The 22922-nt window shown below is 42.5% G+C and overlaps 1 protein-coding gene across 1 annotated transcript in view; it reads left to right on the plus strand.

Annotated features, from left to right (window-relative positions):
- The window catches only part of SEZ6L (seizure related 6 homolog like), a gene marked incomplete at its 5' end in the record, with an annotated part of 799882 nt that overhangs the window by 753927 nt on the left and 23033 nt on the right, over positions 1–22922 (plus strand). The window contains one exon of the mRNA XM_086951928.1: positions 12909–12941. Coding sequence (XP_086808054.1) covers positions 12909–12941 — 33 coding nt within the window. The remainder of the gene's footprint in view (positions 1–12908; positions 12942–22922) is intronic.

Below are 22922 nucleotides of genomic sequence, written 5' to 3' on the forward strand. Positions count from 1 at the left end.
TTGTAATACCCTCAACATGTGTGCCCGGGACAGTGTATAATGTGGAAATATACCAGCTTCAGCTTAATTTTTTTCACAAAACCCATAATAAATATGGATAAATACAGATAACGTTGACAAAAAATAAATATGGAAAAATACAGACAAAAATCTCAAAAATATAAATCCCGTAAAACCGGAGGCCTAATCATAAATCTTTTTGCCAACTAGACAATAGTCTTACCATCACAGGTAGTGTAATAAAGTATATACTTATAATTACACACGTCAAAAAAACCTTATCACTGTGCACACAAGGCAAATCTTAAAAGATGCTCATTATCCTAACACAGCAAGACAAAAACGACATGTGTCATCACATTCAGGGCTGGTAATGCAGTAGGTAATGATGAGAGCATATGAATCATCGCATGAGTGCCTTCAATGCTCATTAGATCTGAGAACTACTCATGAATCACCTAATAGCCTCAGGGGTACACAAATCACAACCTACCTCCCAAGCACATCAGTGCGATCAAGGACCTTGGACCCAGGGCCTATTAGCAGGGTTATGGTCAGTACTATGGCGGCATTGTAAATTATGTGTTCAAGCTCAAAGTGTAATCTGCCGGAGCTCCTGCTTGCCTACTATATGAAAGGCAGTAACAGTTCCCCTCAGGGACGAGCAGGATCAGGACCTCTGTTGGGGTTTCCTCCCCATCCTGTTTGTCAGTGCTCCAATGTCCCAGAAATGGGATGTGACCCAGAAACGGGATGTGGGCACGCACACTCTAAAAATCAAGCTTGGAGAGCTCACTCGTCCCCATGGAGCAGAGGCATCTGTCCCCAGGCTGCCGAAACGAATGCAGTGGGGCCTGGCCACTCTGCTCGGGTGAATGGGACCAGCGGGACTGCTGTGCTCCCCGATGGTGTGCCAACTCACTGGGACTGCTTCTGGTCTGCTTAGGGCAACAGCATCCGGGCTCTAGAGTCGCACCGACAAGTTGGGAGGGGGTGCTGCCTTGTAGTTAACTGAGATAGCACCTCGACGGTGCCTAGAAACAACACAGTGGCTCCCTCCAGAGGGAGGGAGCATGAGTAGGGGGATCCCAGCACCGGTTGGCCAACCAATAAACACAGAGGAAAGCGGCCTCAGCCAGTTTCTCCCTTACGGGCCAGGTAAAATTGAGCTGACTGTTGTAGCTTGGTCCTCAGGCCCGCATCACCTTTACATTCCTTGGGTTGCACGCAATAGGACCTGCAAGTGATTTATGTTTTCTCCTATAATCCATAACTCTGGTTAAATGTATCTGACCACATTTGTTTTGGCATCTAAATTAATATACACATCTGCTTTGTTTTTATAAATTGGTGTCAGATTTCTTTCGAGTAGTGTCAATTACTTATCATCCATGTTGGTACTCTGAAATGCTAACACATGTTCCTCTAGTAAAGTATGACTGCTCTATGCCATTCCACCAGTACTGATCTAAGGATTTATTATTGTAAACCCAAGGACTATTTTGGGGTTTGTGAGAGTATTGTCTGCTGAAGCCAAACCAGCATTACCACATAATACTCCACTTTCATACATATTGGGACTTGTAAGTAAATTAATTATGTCAATTGGGTATAATTCAATTCTACCATGTTTAGGGAAACAGCATAAACACTTTAGCACAGGTTAGCAGTGGTAAAGTGCACAGAGTGCTAAGGCCAACAAAAATGAATTCAGCAAAAAGTACAGGGGGAGGGCAAAAAGGTTGGGCCATTTCCAACAGGGTGGAGAGTAGTCCTCCACATGAAATAATGGCACTAATCCTGTTAAGTCCAATGTAGGTTTCAGTAATTTAAGCATGACCTCAAACCCTGGGGCCTTATTTATGAAGGCCTTGCGTCAGTTTTGCGCCGCCGGTGCGTCACTTTTAGTGACGCACCAGCTGTGTAAAAAATGCGCCTTGTTGCGCCATATTTAAAAAGTGACGCATCTAGGTAGATGCGTCACTTTTTAAACCCCTGCGCCACATTATACCTGCGCACAGGTATAATGTATGCAGAGGGGGGCGTTCCCCCGCAAAAAGCCTTGTAATAGTGACGCAGTGAAATCTATGAGATTTCACTGCGTTACTTTTAGGACGCTGTTGTGTCAAAATCTTGCGCCTGCCTCACAGCAGGTGTAAGACTGACGCAAGCCCTTTCACATGGGGCTTTCCCCATGTGAAAGGACGCATTGCTGGAGTTGCGTCACTTTTGTGACACACTCCAGCAATGCGTCACTTTTGCGCTTACAGATACGTCAGAAATACTGACGTATCTGTAACTCCTTTCGACATGATGTGTGCGCAGTGAAAAGTGACGCATCGCTGTTTTCACGCAGCTATGCGTCACTTTTCATAAATGAGGCCCTAGTATGTATGGCACAGAGCAGACAGGCTTAACTTGACAGAATGTGTAACATCTTTAGAAGTACCAAAACAGTAAAAGAAAAGAAAATCACAAAATTCACCCTAATTTATAATAATAAAGAATAATTTAATGAACAAACTGACACAAAAATTCAATACGGAATCAGAGGAATACATTTTTAACATTTTCAATAAAAAATAATGCCAAAATGGATTAAAAGCCAACCATAGTCTACTGCTTTTGGTTGGCCAGTAACTAGCCGCGATTTAAGGCTGACTGCTATGCAGCACGGAACAGATACAGAAAACAGGTTCAACCCGGTCAGATGTTTTACCTTCAGACTTAGGGCCCCATTATGATGTCGGGCGGATTGCCCCCCCACCGCCAGCCTAGCGGAGGCAATCCGCCCGACATCCACGCTCGTTTTCCCCCCGCCATATTAGTATGGCGGGGAGGAGTCCGCCGCTTTTCCACCCCGGTCGCCTTGCGGCCGGGGCGGAAAAGGAATTAGATGGTGGCGGTGTCTATTAGACACTGCCAGCCATATTACGATGGGCCTGGGCAGGTGCCTTTCCGTGGCGGCGATGCCGCCACGAAAGGCATGCAGTCTTCACTTTGGGGGCCCCCTGCGGGCCCCCAGAGTGATGGAGGAGTGGGGGTTGCACATGGGGGGTACCTGTGGTACCCCCCTGCATTTGCATATACAATGCTGTAGGCACCGCGCGGTGCCTGCCGCATTGTGTATGCAAATACATACATGCATTTATGGCATTGTGGCGGGCTGTGCAGAGAGCACCGCCCGCCACAATGTTATAAATGCAGGATGCGGCCGCCAATGTGGCGGCCGCATCCTAATTCCACCCACGGGACCACCGCCCTTATGGCGGGCGGTCCCTAGTCCCGATAGGATGGCGGGAGGACTAAGTCTGCCCGTCATCCTAATGAACCCCTTAGTCTCTGAAATTGAATTTTAAAATCCTCACTGTGGTAAGACATCAGGCTGTGGCCCAGTTTTGCATGGAAAGCTGAGAGTGGGAGAAATTCAAAATGTGCATCCAAGGATGGCCCCTCGCTGCCTCGATACTTTTGGCATCTTGCCCACGGAAGATTTCTACATTCACACTAAGTAACTTTTTGAAGAGCTGTTGCTGAACACAGCTTCACAATGCGAGATACCCTCTCCATAATGTCCCGCTGAAATGGATTTTCAGCTGCACAAATACTTCAGGAAGGAGCAACCTGAATCCATGGCCCAGTGGCAATACATACTTGTTGGATTGGCTTGACAGGTTTATCCAAATTCTCTGGAAGTCTTGAAGTTCACTTTGCCACATCAAAAGGTCCCTGGACATCAGGAGCAGCCTTTAGAAGTAAAGACTCACTGCAGCAGAAGCCACCAGCAGGGTTCAGGGCAAGTCCAGTTAGAAATGGTCAGCTGGGCTCTGCAGGAAAAGGCGCTTCTTGGAGTTTGTTGTGTCCCTGTAGCCTAACAGGAGGTCAGTCAACTCCACTTCTTTTCCTGTCTACAAGTGTGAGCATGTCCATCCTTTCAGGTCTCCTGACTGGTCTCAACAACAAGTGCCATCCATCCATCTTCCTCAGGTCCGGTAGTGTTCTGATGAAGGTATCCAAGTGTGCTACATTTATGCCTGGCACTAGCCTGTGGGTGGGGTTAGGGTAACTACTGGCCCCTCCTTAGCCAATAGGATAAATGTTTCCAGGGGCAGGGGTAGTCCTATTCAGTTTGGGCTCCTGTGTGCCCTACTGCAAACAATGCCACAGCAGCCCTCTCTACCTAAATCCAACATGGTAGAATCCTTCTACGCCTGTGCATATCTCCTTGCCCACCATAGAGATGTGTACCGAGAAATGAGCATTCCCTCCTCTGTGGTCACTCAAAATAGGTTCAGGGGCAGTTCCTCTCTTACTGGGATTTTTATCTGGCTGACTAGAAGGGTATGGGAGACAGGCCCAGCTGTTACCTACATCTGCCAGTGGCAGGGTAGGCCTTTTTGAAGTTAATTACATTCCTTGTCACAGCCCAGCAGTCCATCCTGCCAGAGGAGCAGAACATCTCCCAAGGCCTTTACCTCAGCTCTCGGAGTAATTGTACACCGCATCAAGGAGCTATTCAGATCCAGCGTGACTTTTAGAAGCTCAGGCAAATGGATTTCTAGAGGCTTCTGGCAGGAAATAAGTGACTTTGTAAAAGTTGCTATTCTACAAGTCCAAGAAGGCACTTTGTAGGTGTTTCCTAGATGGAGATAACATTATTAAATGTGATATGGGAAGAGGTGTGGCGCCGCGGCCAGGGTGTTTCCTAGATGGAGATAACATTATAAAATGTGATATGGGAAGAGGTGTGGCGCCGCGGCCAGGGTGACTGACGTTGGAATCTGGGGATCACGGTTCGATCCCCGGTGCTGGCGGCAGATTAGCCAAGCACCTTGTGACTCTGGGCAATAGCTTGCTTAATCTTCCTGACGGCCCACAGCGCAGAGAGACCCTTACCGGTGATTGTTCGCGCTTTACAAATGTGGATTTTTACATTATTATTATGGTATCCCAGTGCTTTCCTCTGGAATTAGCACTGCTACAGTGAAAATAGCTGTTTATGCATTTTCACTACAAGAGTATGTTTAACATAACATGTTTACAAGTCCTACTTTTAAATACCATGCACCTTGCCTCATGGGCAATAAGGCATACTTAGGAATGACTTAATCATTCATAAAAAGGAGGTTAGGTAGCATTTGCAGTTTTAAAATTGCATAGGCAGGCTACAGAGGAAAGCCTTCAATCAGGTTTGCACTGTCACGTAGTGGGTAGTGGGTGCTGCAGTCCAGTAGTGAAATTTAACATAAAGGCCCTGGGTACACTTAATATCATAGACTAGGGTCCAATAGGTAAGTTATATATACTAGTTAGGAGCATAGTGCATTTTGACATATTTTAGAGGTCAGCATATGCCGTGGAGCATGTCCCAGTGCACAGTGTCAAAAAACAGAAGCATCAGTCCAAATATAATGGGGGTGATCATGCAAAAAAGGCATTTTCATACACTACCATCCTCACTCCTTACTATCCCCCAACACTGCCCTTCCTTAATCCGAAAACACACTTACTTTCCTCAATTGCCACCCTTCCTTGAACCCTAAAAAACCCTTACTACCCCTTAACACTACACTTCCCTGAACCCTAAAAGCCCCTAACCATTCCTTAACACTAATCTTGAAGCAAAACCTTAATTCTCCTTATTGCTACCCTTTGCTGAAAGTTATAAAACACTTACTACCTCTGAATGTTATCCTTCCCTAAATCCTTGAAAATCCCTTACTAACAGTTTACACTACCCACAACTGAACCCAAAAACCACCAAACAAACCCTTAATGTTATCCTTCGATGAACCCTAAAAGGCCCCGAGTACCCCATAATGTTAACAATCCCTAAACCCTACTCCCTTGTGACCCCTTAACACTACCCTTCCCTGAATACTAAAAGCCACGGCTCATCCCTTGCCCCCTTCCCCACCTCTCTATAAACCCCTCTCCACTTCAGAAGTAGGATGCACCCTTGCCTCTGCTCTCAGTACACCTACCTTTGCCCTATAAGGCATGACATTTTTCCATTGTTACGTCGCCAAAATGATTTTAATATTTCATTTTTTTCAGTAAATGGCCTTTTGGCACTATTTTTCAGTCTGCTTCTTCCCACACAATATATTGCAGAAGCTCCCAGTACAGTAAACAGAGTTCCTGATTCTACTTTTAGGAAAAGACTGAACAAGTATGAATTTCATGGAACGGTAACCAGGAAGGTACCCCTTATCTCTAAAAATATACTGCTGCACAGCATTGGTTTTCCAAACAGGACCCGAGTGAACCACAAAACATATGTAATAATATCCTCTGGAAAAGTCAGACCAAAGTGAAGCTTTATAGCTGTAAATCACAACCACCTCACCTCGTTCGTGCCACCAGTAAAGCATGCTGGTGGAGGGGGGATGATTTCACCTGCTTTGCGACTTCAGAGCCTGAACACCTCGCAGTCATTGAGTCCAGTATAAACCCCTCTCTACACCTGCTTATTGTAGAGGAAAATGTGGGAGCATCTGTCCAGCAATTAAAGATCAGTGAAAAGCAGTTCACCACAGCATGACAGTGATCCAAAGCACCACGGTAAATCCATGAGTAAATGGTTGGAAAAGAATTTGGATTTTGAAATAGCTACATTAAAATCCAGAGATTAACCTTATTGAGAACTCTCATAGGATCTGAAGAGAGATGTGTGACAAAAATGCCCTCAAACATCACACAGCCCATAGAATTGTGTAAGGGAGCGTGGGCCAGAATCCCTCCCAACAGATAAAAGATTATTCAAGTTATTGCAGCTAAATCAGCTTCCCTATTGTACTGAATTATGGGATCTGATTTTTTTTCAGACAAGGCTACCAAATGTTGGCTGAATTTTTGTTCATTAAATGATGACTAATTGAAATTTGTGTGTGTTATTTGTCACATGAGGCTAGCCTAGGTATATTTACTATTAGGACGTGGTGACGGTTAAATTAAGGTCAACTATTTCTTATATGTAAAACAATAAATTCTTAGGAGGGTTTACTTTCTTTTTCACTATACCTACACTGGAGAAAAACATTTTAAAATTCTCACCAGATACGAATTGCCTGCAAATAGATGCAGAAACCCATGCTGCAAAGGAAACACACTAGCACTGATAAATCAATAACAAAAGCAGTGGTGCCCCATCACATAAAATACAAAAAAATAAGAAAAGGTTCTACTTAAGGCCCCATAACAAATGTCCTAATCTTCCCAAAGGGGCCAGTCACAAGCGTTAGTAGGCCCAGGGTGGTGGCAAACTGTGCGTGAACACGGCGGCGGCAGAGTTCACTGAAAGCAGGCAAAATGTCTATATGAAAACCACACTAAAAATGGAGAATACCTTGCAGGAATCAATGTGGAAACATCATTGCCTGCATGTGGTTCTCGATATCTTTTACTTTGAGGTCCCTTTCCTCCTACAAATTACGGATTCACATGCTATTAGTAATTCTCGAACAAAGAATCACTAGTTTACGTGTCATAATGGTCCATTTAATAGAGCAGCTAAAAATGTAAGTGCTTCAAATAATTATGCTTAATATGTTTCCCCTCAAAAGACCAGAAAATACACAGGAAGATATCAGGAAGAAGGCTGAATCCATAGCCCAGACATTGCATAATATTTAATAGGGCATTGAGCACATTGGAATGCATATAATGGAAGTCTCAAATCAAAATAACAGCGTGTCCGTCTTTCAGGTAGGTCTATGACAGCAATTTAGGAAGACCCAAATAAAAATGGTAAGAAAAACACATATAGATCCTAAAATCTACTTCAGCTTTACCACTAAGAAGTCAAATGTTCTCTCTTTCCTATTAAAGCTTACATGGTGTACAAGTGCAATGTGATATGCTACAATTGGAAGACCATAACTAAGACCAAAATGAATGCTGAAAATGGGGCTGGGTTGCCAGATAAATAAATGACCACTGAAAAGAGTAAACTGAGCAAAAGCAGAACATGTGGACCTTTCAAAGGGTATATTTCTAGCATGAGGCACACTTCTTGAAACAAAAGATTGGAAAAGTCTCACGGATGAATATATATGAGGATTTAAGCTAAATATGCCCCTATATCACACATGTGGCCAACCTCTAGGCAAGATGTTTATATGATCAAATTAAAACTTCTAGTTACATAACTCAATAAATAAACGGAAGGCGTGCTCCAGAAAACCACTGTCATGATTATACCCTTGCTGCCCACCCTGAAGCCAGACGGCAGCTGGTCTGCTTGAGAAGCATTGACGAGGCTCATGGACGGTGCCTCAACGCTTCCAGGGGACGCCTTGGATGCATTGCATCCTTATATACTTCACAGTGATCTGAGCTCCATCTTCCAGTGATGGTACCTCCTAGTTGTATGCCTCCACAATCTTCAGTGGGAGGCGGTGCGAATGTCACCAGATGTATGGCTTTGGATGGCGCAGTAGAAGCACAAAGAGGACAGCTACACCTTGTTATGCTTGGAGAGAAACCAGGCTAGTAGTCCTGGTGCACACCCATTTAGATTTCCCCTCGAGGATGCACCTCAAAATCGTCCACATCTGGATAGATATGAAGGTACTTATTTTGTGGGGGGTGGGTAGTAGGGAGCACCCCACTGAAGTTAGTCCTAAGACTTATCTACTGAGCATTACTCTCCATACTGGCTAATAAAGACGACATTCGCTGCCCTAATCCCCCCTTGAGAACATTTAGTCTACCAACTCCGAATTTCTATCTACTCCAACTAAATGTAATGCTGGTGGATATGTTGGTAGTAAAAACAGCCACCTGCTTTTCTGGAATAGGCTACTACATATCTCCTCATCATGAACAGTATCTCTTTGTGATCATTTGTGTTTTCTCTATTTTTGTAACTGAATTTTTATTTTTCTAACACAACTCATGTAACTTTTCTCTATTAAACTGCTTGTATTGAGGAGTAATTGTTCTCATGTAAAGTGCACACATACATGTTTATATAAATTCGAAAAAAATAATAAAATTAAGAAACAACAGTTGCAATTTAGAAGGGGTCACAAAATAATCCTTATGGCGTCAGAAGGTCTTTTCCAATCATAAGAAGGTGTTTGTCCATTGTAAAAAGGCCTTTGGAGGTCGCAGACTATATATTATGTGAATCACAGAGTTTTCAGCCACAAAAGGGTTGTGTATTGAAGGATTCAGGTTCCCATAAGAGACAAGTATCAAAAAATTCCCAATATGTCCTTTTCATCTGTAAAAGGTAGCACAAAATATAAAAGAGCTCTTTTGGCAGAGTACTAAAGTTACCAAATATTTGTGAATTTAATGGCATTGCTCTGATCCATTTTATCCGTAGCAGCCCTCCAATAACGGGTGGTTCAAAGTAGAAAAACTGAAACATCTCTAATTCACACTAGAACTATAATGAATGGAACTTGAGAATTGGATTGAACAGTTTAATTAATACCTGCAGATAATTTCTTCTCACCCCCATAATCCTTACGTCTTTATTTCATAATCTGTCTCTATTATTATTGCATATTTTTGTCTTGATATACCGTGTATCCTGACAATCATTATTCCATATTATTGTCTAGCTGTATCTAGTTTTCTCCCGATCAATATTCCATATTATTGGATTGATATATCTTGCTTTCTCATTCGTGATCAACAGTGTTATTTTGGATTTAATGTTTTTTAAACTGATTGTTTCCAAAGACCTGATGACTGAATGTTTAATAAAAATTGAAAAAGAAAAGCTATATATCTGTACAGAAAACACTAAGGGGCAGATGCATCAATGAAAATTGCATTCGTAAAGGGTGCGAATCGCAAAATTCGACCGTTTGTGAATGCAATTTCATTATTTGGGATGCATCACAAATTTTTCGCTATTAAGGAATCGCAAATGGCCATGTTGATGCATGTGGGCCTAAGGCCTAACGCCCACATGCTTCAACATGGCCATTTGCGATTCCTTATTAGCGAAAAATAGGGAATCGCTAATAAGGAATCGCAAATGGCTATGCATGAAGAAATTGCTAAATAAATTGCGATTTCTTAAAATTTGCAATCGCAATTAAGGAATACCTCCCCATTCATTCCTATGGGCCTATAGGCCCATAGGAATGAATGGGAAGACATTCTCAATTTGCGATTAGCAATTTGCGAATCGTAAATTGAGAATGCGATTTCAAGGGTACAGGGGTGTCCAAAGGACACCCTGTTGCACCCCTAAAATCAATCTGTGCACATATGTTGTGCACACACATGCCCTAAGGGCATGTGTGTGCACAACATGAAACTTTGAAAAATGCACAAAAGTGCATTTTTCAAAGATTTTGCAAAGTACCATGAGGTTCAACCTCATGATAATTTGCTCTCCCTAAGTGCGAATTCGCTATTTTTTAATGTTTCATGCATTGCATTTAAGGAATCTCAATTTAAGATTCCTTAAATGCAATTGCAATTTAAGAAATCGCAATTTTGTGATTTCTTAAATTGCGAACAATACAAAAATTGTGCTGCATCCCAAATAATGAAATTGCATTCGCAAGCGGCCGAATTTTGTGATTCGCACCCTTTGCGAATGCAATTTTCATTGATGCATGTGCCCCATAATGCAGAGAAACACTGAAAATACATTGAGTGGCTGGCCCACGGAGAGAAAGAGCAGTAAATATTTTTCAAACCATCAGAGGATGAGACCCTGTTTGCATATTGCTTGATCTCTACCTGAGAATGTTTGTGTTACGGACAGGTTCTCTACCTTATACTCAATCAATCAATCAAGCAGGGATTTGTAGAGCCCACAACTCACTTGTGAGGGTCTCAAGACGCTGTCATATCATCGACTCGAACAATTACCACAGTAAAAACACTTATACAAATACTTTGATTTCAGGTATCAATAAGAAATGACAATATCGGACACCATCACAATGTTTTGGACCGCTAGGTATCTGCCCGAGCATCCAATTTCATATTGGTCTACATGTGTGCCTGTCCTCCATGTCTTTATGTCTCTCTTCACAGTCCGCTATATCTTTCCTCTATTGTACTGCCAAGATCCACACTCCAAGTGCCTCACTCAACTGCCTGGATCTACCTATTTAAATGTTCATTCTGGCACACTTTGTACCCTTCCTAGTCCCAACATGCTTCTGCTTCCTGTATTGATTTTATTTACTTATTTATTTATTTATATTTTTGTGATGTGCTACTCTAAAAGTAAAAATATATGAACGCATGATGTGTGTAACAAAATAACTGAGATGTGGAACATCCATTAAAAAGAACAGGAACAAATAAAAGCATAGTAAAGAGAGTAGCCCTTCTCCTTGCCTTTCTCCTGCCATCTCCTGGCCCCACTCTGAAAGAAGTGATTATTATTGGGTGACACTCTTATCTGATAAACAATACAATGAAAGTCTGAAAGGGGACTTCAGTGGTACCATCATTGGAGTACCCGAAGGATCACCCCCTTGTGTCTACCATTTAACAACTTATCTTTAAATGCCTACCTGTGCCACATAATATGTGTACTTCCTAATGTACACAGATGCTATGCAGATTAACTTCCCACTCAAAAAACAGTCCTGACAATTAAACCAGCATTACCTCATGACCAAACTAAGTGCTGCTTTGCATGGAAGAAATCTTGCTCTCTATGAATTGAGAAAAAAATATATCCTAAGTCAGAGAGGCATCTGAGCCTGGCTCACTATTTTTTCAACTGGCCCCCAGGCCTTAGAAACCCATTATCCTCCTTAATGTAAGAAATCTATTGATACTATTTGACTCTAATCTTTCATTCATTCCTCAGAACAATAAAGTATCAAAGGATATCAATTGCTTGCTCTAATTTTAGTGTAAAGACCTGCCACTTCTCCATATTGACTACCAGCTGGCAAGAACTCAGGTCACGGCAAGTCTAGACTAGACTATTGTAACTTTATCAACACAGGCCTCCACAATAAATGCATTATCAGGCTACTAAAGTCATAGAACCAGGCTACCAAACGGTGTCTCTATTTCTGCAAGTGCAACCATATCAGGCCCACCCTGAAAGCATGTGTAAAGCTTCCCCTTGACACTAGAACTAAATTCATATTTCTCTGCACAGTCCATGGCAATATAGGAAGAACATGGAAGACATGTCTCTCATTACAACAGAACCTTATACTCAACATCAACTCTTCTGATCAATCAATAAACCTTCAAGTAGATGAGACATGAAGGTAGAAACTTGGAAGTTAAAGGACCACGACTAAGAAATGCCTGTAAGCAATGTCTAGCATCAGATCCATCACAAGTGGTTAGGAAAACATATGACAATTGAACTAATTAGACTTTCCTTCACTGATCACCACTGACAGAATATTGGTACTAATGGAACATCAGACATGACTGTCATCCATCTTCTCTGATTCACAAGAATCCTATTTTCTCTTACATTTCTATATATTTGTCCAACCATCTCTAGTGGTCTGAGCCAAACTAGTGGCTATACGTAGCACGATAAACTAAAAATTGAATAAAACAAATAAGTTATGATCACAAAATATTTACAACATGCACAGTACAGCAATGATGTGAAATTTAAGTGATGCAGGAAATTATGCAGTATTTATTTTCGAAACAAAACTATCTACACATAATGCTGTCTTAGATTTGTCCTTGCCTTTTCTTGTTTGATAACATTTTTATGACATACATCATCGTCAGCTATTTAGCCTTTTCTTATATTTCGATATAATTAATAATCATATATGGAAGAGTTGCCTGCCATTGAGCACATTTGAAAGCAATGGTTTGGTGTACAATATCATGAGAGTTGAACAAAGAGTGCAAAGGATAATGATAAGTTTAGCAAACATGGTGTGAGAAGTGCAATTTAAAATGTTTATTTTCTTCTCCTTTTCCTCCAGCTAATCAGGACAGTTTCGAGCATGCATTAGAAGGTGAGTGGCGTCTCTAAAATGTATTGTTAATTCATAAAACATAATTAACTGTATCAGCAACATAAACTCCTGCACCAACGTGTGTTACATTTCTTCTTATTGAATTCATATTCCTGTTAATTCAATATTGAGTTAGTTAACAACATACTTTAACAGGTAACTAGGCGTGGTGAGAGATGATGGGAGGAAACACAATGAGGAAAAGAATGGAGCAACAGGGTGCAGGAAGAGACACTGGTGGGGCAAACTATTGAGTGGGAACACTACAGGGGGAAGCGGGAGTCACAGGAAAGAGAGGGAGTCACGGGAAATAGAGTTCGGGTTCTCTTGGAAAAGAGAGAAGACACATAAAGAGGGGTGATAGGGAACAGAAGATGACCTGTATCAAATGCTTAATGCTAAATACTTAAGAAACTTGTAGAAGGAAAAATAGGTCCGTGACATCAGCAGTGGAAGACCACTACTCATCCAGTCAAAAAACATGTTGAAAGTAAAATGCTTCAAATACATTACAAACAAAAATAAGGACGAAATCTTTTAAATCAGGAGCTAAAAGGTGAAATAATAAACAAGCAAGCCATCCAATCATTAGAAATGGGCAGCCCTCTGGCAGTATATGTTAAAGCATGGTTTACAATGCTGCAGAGAGCTAAATCTGTCCATAGCGAGACTGCAAAAATAAATCCGCTTGAACATCAGGTGAGACTACAAAGGAAAAAAATCATGGAGGGAAAGATACATGGTCATGCACTTGTATCCAAAAGTAGTAGAATGCAAACGGTCCACAGGCCGGAGATAGAAGATAAGATAATTCAAAAGCTGGCGTTTGCAATAATCCATGTTGGGAAAATAGAGAACATAAGAGATGGGATTGTATGTCTGAGTGGCAAGCTAGCACCATGCCAACACATTTTCATTATAATGCAAAGATATGTGTGCCATGTGCAGCATAGGTTTCTTACTGGAAGGGTGCCCTTCGAAAACAAAGTACGGTACCCAGACAAACTTTAAAACGTTTACCCCTGTGGGTGTGCTGTACAATGCAGCCCACATTCACAGTCTGAAAGGATTAGAGATATTAAAGCATTTCTCCAAGTTAATGCCACCCTCAAAGAGGATTAATTTGTTGGTGCAACCCCCTGTCTCCAATTGTTAGTAGGCAGGGCTTTGCATCAAAACCCATGGATAGTTGCATGGTAATGCCCATGTACCAGCTATGGAGCCACCCCCCCCCCCCCCACCTGATGGAATGTAGTGCCCCAGAGAGTATTAAAGCCTCGTTCAAGCAGATGCATCATAATAAATATAATGTATCACTATATTCAAGTGATTGGTAAATACCACAAACCTGCAACATTCTTCCCTCTCCAAAAGCACCCACACTTACATTGCCTTATTTTCTGCAGCACCACAGTAAGAAAGCCACACCAAAGAGTACAACATTTGCTAACACTTAACTTACATCCTTGCAGCTTCAGGATCCTATGCAGGCCACCTAACCCTGTACCACATCCTCAGACTCAACACCATTGTACTGTAACTCATCCCAAACCTATATGTAAATCAATATAACACTTTGTTTATGTCTTGGTTGTTTATGGAGTGAGTTAAAGGAGATTGCAGATTCAGTCGAAAGTTTATTTTTCCAGATTCGCTAAAGGAATACAGGCAATGGGACACAGGGCTCAAAAGAACCCAGACACTGGGACACGGGGGCTGAAAGGAAGACATACAGACACTGGGACTAAGGAATACAGACACTGGGACACGGGGACTGAAAGGAAGACATACATACACTGGGACTAAGGAATACAGACACTGGGACACGGGGACTGAAAGGAAGACATACAGACACTGGGACTAAGGAATACAGACACTGGGACACGGGGACTGAAAGGAAGACATACAGACACTGGGACTAAGGAATACAGACACTGGGATACAGACATTGGGACTAAGAAGAGTTGATTCGTTTTCAGTTGAGTGGATATGTACTCAGTAAGGGAGATGACATTGGACAAAAAGCGAATTCTGATATTGATTATTTGTACTGTAGTGGTACTTTTGCCGGTGGGAGGTAGGGTAGTAGTTTCATAGTCCTAACTGTGTTGTTTATATTGACCTTATTTAGAAGTGAATCAATGGCTGAATATGGTGTTAGTAATCCATTTGGAATTTGAGGGTGGGTAAAGGACGTAGCATGTTATCAAATTTCCAAGCTAAGTATGGGCGGAAGTTAGAATAGTGAATACATACTTATCTTACAAATTATTAGTAGGTGGATGTCGTGGGTGTGATATTATTGCAGGTCGATTTTATTGACCTACTAATGTGCTTTATACCCAATTAATTTTGTATGTGCAGTTCTCTAAATTACTTCAAGCTTTCATACACGTCATACACATACCAACCCCCTTTAAGTCCTAACAATCAAGAAGATGTTTATAATTATATTAAGATATCATGCATGTTATATTATTTGCCTAACTTTGAAAACTCTAAGTAAAATGTACAGTGCTGTTCATAAAATCAAAAAGACACCAAAACAATCAGTCCTTAATTTGTGAAAGAAAGAGGGCCAGTGACCAAAGCTCCGCTCAAAACCGGGTGGCTGGTGCAACTGAACATCGGCGGGCCGAGTACCAAGGCAGGTAGTCTTTAATCTACTACCAGACCCTCAGGGCCCGATTCACAGAACTAACTTAAGACAAATTCCAAAACTTACTACTTTTGGTATTCAGAGAAGTTAGGATTTTGTCTTAAGACAGACTTAAGACAGAATCCTAACTTAAGTCTGTCTTAAATCTGTCTTAAGTCTGTTTTAAGACAAAATCCTAACTTCTGTGAATACCAAAAGTAGTAAGTTTAGGATTTTGTCTTAAGTTAGTTCTGTGAATCGGACCCTCAGTGATGTAACAATATCCCCTGGAACCACCATAGTGCGGGGGTCCCCCAAGCTCCAGGGGGCTCTGGTAATGGGCACGGATGGCTAACTCAAAGTCTCAGAGCTCATGCCTAGATTCACAGTGTGGAGGGACCCTCACTGAGCTTTTCAGGGGGCTCCCTCTGGTTTTGTTACGCCACTACAGACAATTCCTGCCCTCTTTTATCACTCTTGCACCCTTGCAGGTTGCTGCTTTCTGCCAACAAAAAGGTTTTGCCGTCTTTTTCTTCTTCTGTCTTTTTTCCGTCTCTTGCACTCAGTAAATATCTGATATGGAAAAATAAGTGCCAGTCCCCAATCATAAATGGTGGTGCCTCCCACCCGCAACCACCAGCTCAAATTAAGCACGGAATATAACCCTGACAATAAAATATTACTTGAAGCATCATCATTGAATTCACTGAGAAAATGAAGACCAATGAGATGTGTTTGCCACTATCCTAATGTAATCTGTGAATGAGCAAAACCATGTGATTTTAAACTTAAAAAAAGCTCAAGAAAAGTGATACCAAATGTGCGCCCCTTTCACTTCAAAACAGTGTTGTTCCTCAGTATGTGCAACTGCGCGGGCATACACTGCTCAACATTAAACTGCTTTCTGTGTTTTTATCCTTTTTTGCCTCAATTCTCATTATCCGTAATAAGCCTAGACTTCATTTCAGCATCAAAGCTTGATGCCAGATATGGAGCAAGTCCAAATTACAAAAATACGGATCCCAGTGAATCAAATAGGTTGAAACATGTCCCTTGGTTTGAATTAATAGCTTCTTCAAGTCAAATTATAATTGTTATTCCGCTGAGCCGTTCACATATAATAACCAAGTGCATTATTTTGCATTGAATGATTTCCGTGCCGAGTTCCAATGTGGCAGCCCCTGCTGGTACTGCAGCAAAGTACATATTTAGAATCTGATCAAGGAAGTTGGCTTGCAACCCTGTGAATTTATTGATTCTCTAAATAGTATCGCCTTCTGTGAATTGTACCCATGATTTCGTTTGGAAAGTATAATTACTGGCGTTATTGCTTGATGCCAGACTTATAAATGAGCATTTAATATTATTGATCTCATGCCATTGTTTAGCATTGCCAGTTCAATAGGTGCAACAGTAATTACTGTATTTGGAAAAAGTTTGCCTTATTTAAATTGACTCCTTAAATTGCTCCAGCTTTTCTATTCCCCTTGTGCCCTCCATCCAGAGAAGAACTGTGACCTTGAACAATAAGCAAATAGCATTTGCCCTAATTGTGTCAAGTAATATATTCCACTAACAATGGAGGATTAAAGTGTTTGTATTCAAGAAAAAATTATTGTACTTAGGCATATCCAGCATAGAATTTCGATGGACAAAATATGGAAAGGTAAATGCATAAGTTATGTTATATGTTACAGTAATTTATAACGCGTACGGCTAATCAAAGAGCGTCCCGGCGCGAACCAGTAGTGAGTGAGAAAAAAATAAAGAGATGCTAGATGGAAAGAAGAGTCTTCAATCTTTTCCTGAAGAGTTTGGGATCCTGGATACTGCGGAGATCCAGGGGAAGCAAATTCCAAGCAGAGGCTGCCATCAAGGCAAGAGATCTTCCTTTGTATCACAGGTAACCAATGGAGATCCCATAAGTGTTGCCTTACACTGGTTCTTATAGGGATAGTAGGAAGGATCCTAGCCTCTGTATTTTGGAAACATGCAGTCTGTTCAAAAGGTAGCCCGGAAGGCCTACGTACAGGGAATTGGCATAATTAATGCAAGAAAGGATCAATGTCCGAGTAACCGTCTCCCTGGCTGGTCTGGGGAGAACAGGTAAACATTTCCTCAGGGATTTAAGTATGCCAAAGCCCTGGCCAGCAAGCTTCTTTAACAGAGTGAAGAAGAGTAGCTTCTCGTCAAACCATATCCCTAGGTTTTTGGTGGGAAGGACCACAGAAGTAGGCCCGGGATATTCTGCTGGCCAGAGTGATTCCCTGAAATGGGGAGGAAAGTTCCTAAAAAGAAGGATCTCAGACTTATCCTCATTGCACTTTAATTGTGCTTAGGACAGCCAGGGCCGGTCCTAGGCATGGGCGGTATGGGCAGCTGCCCAGGGCCTCGCGCTCAGGGGGCCCCCTGCCGGCCCCGCAGAGTAGGGAAAAGCGCACTCGCGCAGGCAGTAAGGCACTTAGAGGGGCCTCACATCTTCCCTTTCGCCCAAGGCCTCAGAAGGCCTCAGAAGGCCTAGGACCGGCTCTGAGGACAGCCATTGGAAGACGGCTATCCGACAGGTTTTGACTACAGAGGTAGAGGAATCGCCCTTCTTCTAAGTAAAAAGGAGCTGGGTGTCATCCGTGTAAGCTATAATCTTAGCTCTAAGCTCCTCAGCCAACCGGACCAGGGGAGTGACGAATATATTAAAAAGAAGGGACCTCAAGGTGAGGCAAAAAGGAGGGAGCCAGACTTGTTGAGTTCTGCCTTCTAGAAAAGGCTTCAGCCATTTCCAGGCCAACCCTGATATTCCAATATCCGAGAGACGGGGCAGAAGCAGGGAGTGCGGCACAGTGTCAAATGCCGCAGATAGGTCCAGCAAAATCAAAGCTGCTGTGCCGCCTGAGGAAGTATAGATTTACTGTTCTTAATTCTACATCTTTGCACATTAAAGAAACAAGTATTGTGAAGATAAAAATATTTAGAGTTAGGTGTAGAAAATCTCTACTTAACTTAACTTTCAATATTTCGACCTCAATACTCTGTACAAAGTTTTGGTGCATTGAGATTCCCATCCCAATATTCCATGGCACACCAAAAACATTATATTGAGCACATGACACCCCACATCACCACATCTGGGGGAAATTGACTCTTTGAAACAGAAGAGGAGAACTGCAACTTATAACCTAAAAAAAGTACACAGTTGTGTTTTATGCCGTTGCTATAGTTAGAATTTGACATATTTCATTCTTTCCTCAAAATGAAATAATACGCCTGAGCTCTTCAAAAATGTTTTTTTTTATAATGCTTTATCACATTCATATAGCAGAGAAGAAGCCACATTTAAATCATCATCATATGTGTGCAGTGTCAGGCTGTGCAGTTTTGAAGGAGTCAGTGCCAAACAACAGTGTTATTGAATATTGCCAACTCATGCAGAACCAAGTTGTGCATTATCAGTGTGAAGTCTCAATGTGACTACTGTCAAGTTGTGCATGCTGACACTGCATACACCGAGGCTGTATGACATGATACTTTCAAATGATACAGCACACTCTTCACAGCCTGACGCTGAAGTCCCTGACACTGAAGACTCTGACACTCCCCACCAAGACACCACCCTCCAAGCTGACTCAGGTTACTTTAGCACTACAGACATTGGAACTGCAGACATAAACACTTCACGGTATACCACACTGCCCATTCATACCATGCAGCTGCACACCCTGACACTGAAAGCAACACACAGTCCACTATAACACTGTAACATGTCAATGCAGATCCATCCAGTACCAACTACCCCACAGTTTCTGCTTGAAACCCCTGCAGACTGGTTTTTTTAATAATGACCATTTTATAATGACCCTCAGAAGGGTCTTGGGGACCCCCTACCCCAGGGCTAAAACTTTTATATGTTGGCAGGGGCAAGGAAACCCCCTCCTCCAGCCATCCAATTGCCCCAGGGAACCCAGCCCCCTTGACCCAATGGCAGCACTGTCCTGGGGATCCCATGAAATGAAATGAAATGAAAGCAGGATTTGTATAGCGCATGGCTGCCCGTGAGCGTCCCAGCGCTGAGATTGCATATACAGCTGAGGTGAGGAAAAGGGGAGGGGACAAAGGGAAAGAAAGAAAAAAGAAGTTTTATTGTGGGAAGAGGTGCGTTTTGAGTAGTTTTCGGAACTTCATGTAGTTGGGTTCGGCCCGAAGCTGAGTTGGAAGCGCGTTCCAAAGAGTAGCGGCTGTAACCGAAAAGCGGCGTCCTCCAGTGCGGGCTTTCTTTGCTCTGTGGACCGTAGCCAGGTTCCTTTTAGAGGAGCGGAGGGGCCTGTTGGGTTTGTAAGGGTATATCATGGTCTTCAGCATTGGTGGACCTAGGTTTTGCAGGGCCCTATGGGTGGTGCATAGGGCCTTAAATATAACTCTTTCTCGAATCGGCAGCCAATGGAGTGCTTTTAGTGCTGGTTTGGCAGAAAGTCTCCGAGGTGTTCCTGTCAGCATCCGAGCAGCGGCATTCTGTGTTCTTTGGAGAACATTAAAGGTGGCCTCTGGGGCTGCCAGGAAGAGGGTGTTACTATAATCTAACCTCGATAGTATTAGTCCCTGTATAAGTAGTTTTTGAGATTGTGCAGGGAGTAGAGGGAGAATTTTCCTGGCTGAGCGGAGTAGGCCGACACAGGTGCCAGCAGTTTTTTTGGCCTGTGTCTTCATAGATAAATCCTGTTCTATCCAGAAGCCTAAACTCTTTAGTTCCGTCTTGGGCTGAGGAAGGGGACCTAGGCAGGAAGGCCACATGGCGGACGGGAGAGGTGACAATTGGTGACCCAGCAGCATAAGCTCAGTCTTGGAGCCATTGAGTTTTAACCTTGATTTAGACATCCACTCGTAGATTCCCTCAAGGCAGTCATGGAGGTTTTTTATTTTTTCACCTTCAAGGGAGAAAGACACAACCATTTGGGTGTCGTCGGCATATGTTACAGCTTTTATCCCAAAGGGAGTTACCACATCCTCCAGGGGGGCCATGTAGGTGTTAAACAGCGTAGGGCTCAATGAAGAGCCCTGTGGAACCCCACACTGGAGGAAAAATGGGTCAGATTTTATATTGCCTTCACAGACCTGAAAGGTTCTGTCCTTCAGGAACGAAGAAAGCCAGCTGAGTGCTTTGTCTCTCACTCCCAGGTTGAGTAGTCGCTGAACACTCAGAACACTGCAGTCCCCATCCTAAAAGTGCATGAGCAGGAAGACTTTCAACTCCCTGCCTGCGCTCTTGCTGGGAGGGAAAACAGGTTTGCTCCCACCTGGAGGGAGCAGAGAAATGCTGCTTTTGATGGGCAGGAGAAAACACATTCAGTCGTCTCCTGCTACACTCGAGATGGGTGCATCAGGGGAGCCAACAGGGGCCACGGGGGCCTTGGAGTTCCCCCACCACCCAAAGGCCTGAATTTGGTGTGGGTGTCCCAAGTGGGACTGATGCACCCATGTAATTTTTCGTTGTAGCCCGAGGATGGGTTTCAGCTGGCCTTTTGAAGGCTCAAGTTGGGGAGCTGCATTCCCCCTCCTCAGATATAATAATACTGGACCTGGGGCCTGCACCCTCCCCATATATATTAATATTGCCCCAGAGGCTGAGGATGGGGTCCCCAGGGCCTAAACATGGCTCGGGAGGGGAGGCCTCTGACTCCCCCAAAAATAGTTGGACAGACCATCAGGGCCCTGGTCCACCCTAGGGGGCTAACGTATTATTTTTCTTTTTTTTTATGGGATTCTCTGTGGATCAGCAGTATCATTAGAAAATGTTGATTTATTTGGTACCCACCAGCCCTGGGTGGTAGGCTATCCCTACCCCTATATGTTTTTCATACTTTTCACAGGACAAGGGACTGAGTCCCTGAGGCCTAAAATGGTTGCCGTCACATGTTTATCGATGTAGTGACAGCCAGTCAGAGCAGATCTTTTGATCTGTTGGATCCATGTATTCTCCACCTCTCTATATATGCATACATTTTTAACTTCATTTATCAAAAACCCTCGAATAAGTATGCACCAAATCCCAAAAGCTCACATTCTGTACCAAGATCTAACTTTCAGCCAAATTTGGTGCAATTCGATTCTGCCAATTCTGCGATATTGCTGTATAGTTTATAACAGAATGTTGCACTGGGAAACACGTCCTTCCCCCAACACTTTTTCTTGGCCCCTGCTTGATGGACCACTCCAAACTTTCCCGGAATAAGCTGAGATGGATGAATTAATTTCTGGAAAGTTTTGTGGAGATTCGTCAAATGGCACCAAAGTTATTAGCAAACCAAAAACTCTGTTTTCTATTGAAACTTGGTCCTATATATAACTACCCCGTGGCTACCAAAGGTCAAAGTGGAGTTATATAGGATGAAGGTAGTAATAGTTTAATTTATGTTAAAGAAAATTAGATTTCTAAAAAAAAAACAGGTTAAAGTGGATTTGTACACGAGGAAGGTGGTAATATTCTAACTTAATGTTAAACAGAAAAAGTTAGAAATTCACAGAAAAGGGGAGATGTAGCCAGTTTGCTTTGAGCTCTGATAGAACCTTTTTCCTGCTACTGCTATAACTTTCACTGGTATGACCTGTGGAGTGAGATAATGCTGCCTCATAAGGAGGCAATATAAATCGGATCTCATTGTGATTTCATAGTGGGAGTGGGGCAACCTCGGATAAGGACATGATCCGACTTCACTGTGCCACATATGGAAATGTATTCTTAAAAGGCTGGTCGCCACACATAAAATATATACTTTAAAGGCTAGAGTGTGAAAAGTTAACATGTCGTGAACAAAGGTAATCAAGATCACAAACCAATGATGGATTGAACATGGGCATATTTTATTTTACAATATTGCTGCATTGTGGGTAATATAGTCCATGAGACATGAGAAACTATGCTCAGTGTGTAACATGTGGAAATGCAAAGTAGTGAAGTTTATTGGATTTACCAATGCATCAAAGTTAATAAAAAATCACACTCTTCTCAAATTACTCCACGGAAGTTTGGAACTTCTTTAGGGGACTGTTTTTCATCAAGAAGTCTCTCCTTCATTTCTACAACAGCTGCCAGTGTCCTTCGTCGCTGTTTTGTCTTTTCCTGATATAAATGAAGATCAGTGAAGGTCGACGCCATCCATGTATATGACTAGACTGATGCAAGTCGAAACGTGTTATGCTATTTATTTTTTTCCTGAACAAAGGATTTTCCTATGGACTGTAATTGGGCCTGATTACACTATCCTGGAGCTGGAGTGTGATGTTCTTTCGGAAGTTATATATACGCCACCTCTCCGGGGGAAAGTGAAGATAAATTAATGTTGGGGGCCCGCGAG

Source organism: Lissotriton vulgaris, unplaced genomic scaffold, assembly GCF_964263255.1.
Source record: "Lissotriton vulgaris unplaced genomic scaffold, aLisVul1.2 SCAFFOLD_908, whole genome shotgun sequence".
NCBI classification, from domain to species: domain Eukaryota; kingdom Metazoa; phylum Chordata; class Amphibia; order Caudata; family Salamandridae; genus Lissotriton; species Lissotriton vulgaris.